The following is a 5935-nucleotide window of genomic DNA, read 5'->3' as shown; positions in this document are numbered from 1 at the left end:
GAACCATACGTCTTTGCATGGAATTTCTCCCCGCAACAGCAATGCAGAAAAAGTCACTCACCCGACGTATTTATCCACATCTGTCCTGGTTTAGCTCCACATTTTTTTATCAGTCAGATTCTTCCGTGCACAACGTCTGTTTAATCTCCATTCATGAGTTTTTCACGGTACAAAATTCTGCTACCTGGTCGGCTTTGGGAGCGAGTCGGGTATATTTTTCCCCTTTTTTTTAACCGAGTGGTTGAAGTAAATGCAGCACATGGCTCTTTCAGCACAAACGTGCATGAGTTTTTCTCAGTCAGTTTGTCTATCTTTAAAACTGCTTAAACAGTCTGCTCTAGTCAGAAGCGAGTTTTTTTTTTCTTCTTCTGCTGTGTCTGTCCGACCGCTTTCACTTCAGACCAATCACACATTACCATCGACACGGGAGGGGGGTCAAAAGTTCTGCCAGGGGTTTGTGCCAAAAGGGGCTGTCGGCACGACGCTGCGAAGCCCGGTGATGTAATTTTCGTCATTAAACTGCGACAACCCGTGCTGACGTCGGCAGTTCAAAGCGAGTATGTATCAGCATTAACATCTGTATTGACTGATATTGGTCCTTTTTATTTTTTTTAAATATTGTATCGGGCCAATAAGTAAAACTGAGATGATTTTAACGTCCGATATTGATTTTCCGCTTTTTAGCTTTGTTTCTATTTTGGGAGGGGAAATGGTTGGTTGAGCAGCATCTGTTTGATCATGATAGTGATATTGACTCTGCACCGCCAGTAATAACTGGTAGAAAATCAGCGGTCTGGTCATTTATTTATGGGATCGAAAAAAGACACAAGTGTGTTTGTGTGTAAATAATTTGTGTGTTTGCGTAATATCAGTAAATATTGGTTATCGGCCATAACGGCATTAATTATATCGGATATCGATATTGGCTGAAATTTTCATATCGGTGCATCCTGAATGTTTCCTTCTGCTGTTCTAATTCCTACAAAACGGAAGTACTGTGTAAGTCACCTGCTCTAATAAAGCTGCATCGTGTTTTTTTAAAAAAAAAACCTTCAGAATGTGTTTACCATTTTCAGCATTTGAAAAATTTTCACTAAATATACTTAATATTTTAGTGTTTAAAACTATTATTTCTGCTCCATTTTGAATGATTCAAATGATTTGAATAGATCAATTTCATAACTATAAGTACACAATTTATAAAATTTTTAGATGATTATTTTCTTGTCCATATAAACAAAAATTGTATAAATTAACATTTTTGATAAATATCTGGAAATATAGCAGCAGCACAATAATACTTATGGGGTGCAAACATAAACATGTAAAACTGGCAATCGATTCAGAGGATTTACTTAATCAGTATTGAATTGAAAAGAGAATTTCAATGTGTTGATGAATCTATTTTTTTACCCACTTTTAAAACTGTATGTAATGGTTTGCCTGGTAACACTTCTATTCAGATAAGGGGTTTCTAATAAACTTGGTTATTTTTACTGACTCCAGCCCATGGAGTGAGAGTTTTTGAAGTCAGTGTTGTAGCCTGACGTTGGCTGATTGTTGCTAGTTTGTTTATTTATTGAGAGTTTTTGAAGTCAGTGTTGTAGCCTGACGTTGGCTGATTGTTGCTAGTTTGTTTATTTATTTATTTATTTATTTATTTATTTATTTATTTATTTATTTATTTTTGGTTATTTAGGACATTCTATCTGTGAAAAACATGAGACGGGAGCTGACTGTAACCACTAAGGCCAAATATGACTAAATGTCAGTGTTCCTCAATCCAGTTACCACAAGTCACCACGTCACAGTTCAAAATGTGACCTGTTGTTTCTTGCAGAGTGTCTGGTTTCTGATCCCCAATTATGCTTTCTGTTTGCACTATTTCAATTTATTATTGTTTGAAAACAAGTGCAAAAAATTATTTTGAGAAAAGCATAAGTTTGATTTTTATGTACAGCATTTACCAAAACCCTGTTTTTTTGTTTTGTTTTCTGTTTTGTTTTGTTTTTGTTTTTTTCATTCGTGTGAAAAGATTGCCGCCTCATCTAGACAAATCTTGAACAGAATCAAATATTGAAGAGTTCTTTTCACTCAGTGATCTTTTTGGTTATTCTTATCAGTTTTGTCAGTCCAAGGATTTTATTGTGTGACAGAGTAAACAACATTCTGTTTTATTCTTCTCTTCATTTTCATTTGAGTTGAACGGAATTATTACATAACTTACCACCCATTTGTAAATATGTAAAAGTATCGATACATTTCAGTTAAAAGAAATACATATTTTTTATTATTTTATTTTACCGGGATTTAAAAAAAAGGATTTTTACAGCATACAGTCGGTATACAGGTAGACTTCCAAAGGGGTTGACATGTATTCAAAGTATTTCTGGTGGTATATTACTGATGATGAAATGTATGTAACTTACACATAACAAATAAGTAAAGGCTTTAACCAACAAGAAAACCCTATGCTTCCATTTAAAGAACAAGATGAAGATCAGCTCTGTATTGAACAGATGGAAACATTGTAGCAGTAAAAACACAGTCATGCCTTAATAACGAGGCTCAATCTGTTAAGTCATAATCACAGCTTTTTTTTAAGGGACCAAGTGGTATGTCAGGATTTTACAAACAGGACCAATAATTCATATATACTGAGCATTGAAGGTTTAAAGCCCAGTTTCATGAGTGCAAGAGACAAAGTGCTTTTTCCTCATTTAACGTGATGCAAGTAAAAGCCTGATAATCTTAGAGACAAAATAGTTACACTTATAGTGTGCCTAAGAACTTACCCAATCTTGTTTTGTTACAGATCATTTTAATCCTTTTGACATTCTGTCAGTATAACATCCTATATGTATATTGGTTTGAGCAGGATTTATGAGTTTGTTTTCATTAAGGCTAGATTCATCCTAAATTAAAGGGAAAATCTGAGACCCAATGAAAGTTTAATGAACTTGATAAATCTGAGCAAGGTTAATGTAAAAAAACTAAAATTTGTTGATTCCCAAAGAAAATGTTTTGACAACTTTTGTGTCCTAGAAATTATTTTTATATGAATTTACTGTTTATCACATTTTTATTTAGAACCATTTTTTTTTAGAAATTAGGAATGAAGTTTAAAAAAAAGACAATTTGATTCCTTAATTGGGAGTTTTGCATTCAGTGCAATATCATAGTTGCATAAATTTCAAGTTTTTTATTTTCTTACTGCTGCATACTGGGTTAAGCTTTATTTTATAATTCAGTATGATTGGAGCTAATTGTTTAGTAATACAACAGGGGTACATGCAGTTATAGGACAAGTATTAATTTGTAGGAAACACTTTTAAACATCAGTCATTGATATAGTTTTATTACCAAATGATTGCCTGTAAGTCCAAAGTATGTCGAGCTGATCCCCGTTTTGTTGCCGTTTGGCAGTGTGTGGGTACATGTCCACGGTCAGGATCTGCTCTCTGTTCCTAAGGTTAGCTTTGTGGAACAATCTGGGCTCAGGTCCCAGAGAATAGTGGCATGTCAGCAGTCTGTTGAAATGAACAGGCTGAGGGTAGCACTATGTTAGCAGTGTTACAAGGGGGGAGGGAGAGGGCATTGGGTAGATCTGCTAAAACCAGTGTGTTAGACCAAGCGTGGCTGCACCAAAAGGGCTGGTGCTCCTGGGTAGACTCTGGGTTTGTTGAGTTCAAAAAGGAAAACTAAACAATCTATTCTGTAAATCTGGTGAAACTTCGGCTTTCATCTGTCTTTTCTCATTTTATTGTTGATCTTTTGTAGAAAATGTCAGGCAAAGAGACCGTTTTTCTTAAGTCTCTGAAGTGGGCCTCATAGGCAACAACATGCCAGTCAGTCAAGACTTCACTCAGGGCATAATTATATGTGCTGTAAAGTTTCTGATTGCGTATTTAGACGTAGGTGGTAGTTTAATTGTCCTTGTAGTATAACTCAATGCTACTAGTAATAATGCTTTTGTCTTGATTCAGAAATACTTCAGAACTTTTGTGGGTGAATGCATTCTTTGGAACATGGCTATCGTGGCTTAAAATAAAATAAGTATGTGTACTCTCATACAGTATAGTAAAGATTTGGATCTTTGTTCTGTTCGATGCCCCAGTTGTGGCCAAGGTTAAGCTGTCAGACTTGCATTTGATTCTAAAATACTTTGGTATAGTAGGACTAAGTGATATGGCTGAAAAATGTATCATGATATAAGCATTTCATATCAGTCAATATAATTATTGATTTTAGTTTTTTATTTTACCTGTTTAAATGTAGCCTGGCCCTTGCCTTCCTATGCAGCTCCGCTCAATTCTCTGTGACTTCTCCCACTGAGATGGATTTCACTGGCAGAGTTTTAGCCGGGCCAATCAGAGAACAGAACGTCAATTTTCTGCGCAGTGTCTGCTTGTAGTTTATTTTACCTGGGCCAATCAGAGAACAGAACGTCAATTTTCTGCGCAGTGTCTGCTTGTAGTTCATTTTACCTGGGCCAATCAGAGAACAGAAGGCCAAGTTTTGAATGATGTCGATGTTCTGCGTAGTGTCTGCTGGTTAGTTTAGCATACAGAAGTGGAGGAAGAGAATGAAGCCAGTCTGTGTTGATAAGGCTTCCAAATTAAATTAAATTTGTCTGACAAAGCAGCAGCTCTCATTTACAGCCGTCTCGTTCAGCTCGGTACTTTTCTCCTCTCAGTAGGGTTGTTTACAGCACATGCGACTTCCGGTTAGCTTCTTAGCTTAGCCTCCGTCACAGCGACAACACATACATGCTTCAGCAGAGGCCACGCCTCCTGCATGAAACGCTTGTCTATGCATCAAGTCTAGACCCTAGTACGAAGCAAAGTGAAGGACAGGGTCTGGTTTTTACCAGGCTAGTTTAAATGAGGACCAGGAGTTTACCTATTAAAATAAGGACCAGGAGTAAAAAGGCTAAGTAATACTGCCAAACTGGTGGTTTGATCTTTTCCTCTTTCATCCACAATTTTCTCTCGAGCTGTTGGTCATTTTCTCCTTTCACTCTGTCATTCTTTTTTTTAAAGCAGTTATGAGGCATGGTGGCCAAACATGAAACTGCTACTGTACACATTACTCAACAGGTTGTTGCTTTCTTACCAAAGAGTTAATTAGTTGATGTCACCAACCTTGCTTAGCTGGGCTGTAAGAGGTTGAGGAATAGCCTTTCCTTTCCCTACATCCCCCAGAATGCCATGCAGTTCTGGATCAGAGATCAATGAAATTATCAACATTCTCATGATATTGATCATGTGTCCATCAAGATCAATTGGTATTGTTTTATACAGAAGAGTTCATAGTTGACTCAAAATTTTGCAAAAGACACAGGTCCTCTAATTAAAATCTTATCTTATTAGCTCATCACCCCTCCACCCTCACCGTCTAACCATTGGTTTTGTTTGTCTCAGTTTTGATTGTTTTATTTGATAATCAGTTTCTTGGAAATGTACAAAAATTTTGCCTTACTAAAATGTTTTATTTTCTTTTTGTAAAAATTTCTTTTTATGTTCCTGTCATTGCAGGTCCTGTCCTCCCAGCCCTTCATTAGATTTGATGGAAACCAAGGGGTAAGAACACAATCTCACTATTTTATTTGTGACATTATCTATGTGGGGGGAAACAGTTTTTACCAAACAGTATTACCCCAGATATCTTACTGGTTAACTTGAATGAATAATCGTTTAATACAGCGGGTAAAATAAGTATTGAACACGTCAACATTTTTCTCAATAAATATATTACTAGAGGTGCTAATGACATGAAATTTTCACTAGATGTTGGTAGAAACCCAAGTGATCCATACATACAAAGAAATCAAACCATAAATGTCCAGAAATGAAGTTATTTGTAATAATGTGGTGACACCAGCTGAACTCTCTCAGTAATTAGAAAGCAAGCCTGCCCCTTGTCAGTGCAAGTT

General features: G+C 36.2%; 1 protein-coding gene across 1 annotated transcript in view; it reads left to right on the top strand.

The window, feature by feature from the left end:
* ell (elongation factor RNA polymerase II) overlaps window positions 1–5935 on the top strand; it is a 38645-nt gene that overhangs the window by 6629 nt on the left and 26081 nt on the right. Inside the window, exon 2 of the mRNA XM_014004640.1 lies at window positions 5538–5582. Within this exon, the coding sequence (XP_013860094.1) occupies window positions 5538–5582 (45 nt within the window). The remainder of the gene's footprint in view (window positions 1–5537; window positions 5583–5935) is intronic.

This window comes from Austrofundulus limnaeus, unplaced genomic scaffold, assembly GCF_001266775.1.
Source record: "Austrofundulus limnaeus strain Quisiro unplaced genomic scaffold, Austrofundulus_limnaeus-1.0 Scaffold25, whole genome shotgun sequence".
Lineage (NCBI taxonomy): Eukaryota > Metazoa > Chordata > Actinopteri > Cyprinodontiformes > Rivulidae > Austrofundulus > Austrofundulus limnaeus.
Note: the sequence above shows the minus strand (reverse complement) of the source record. Positions and strands in the feature narration are given on the sequence as shown.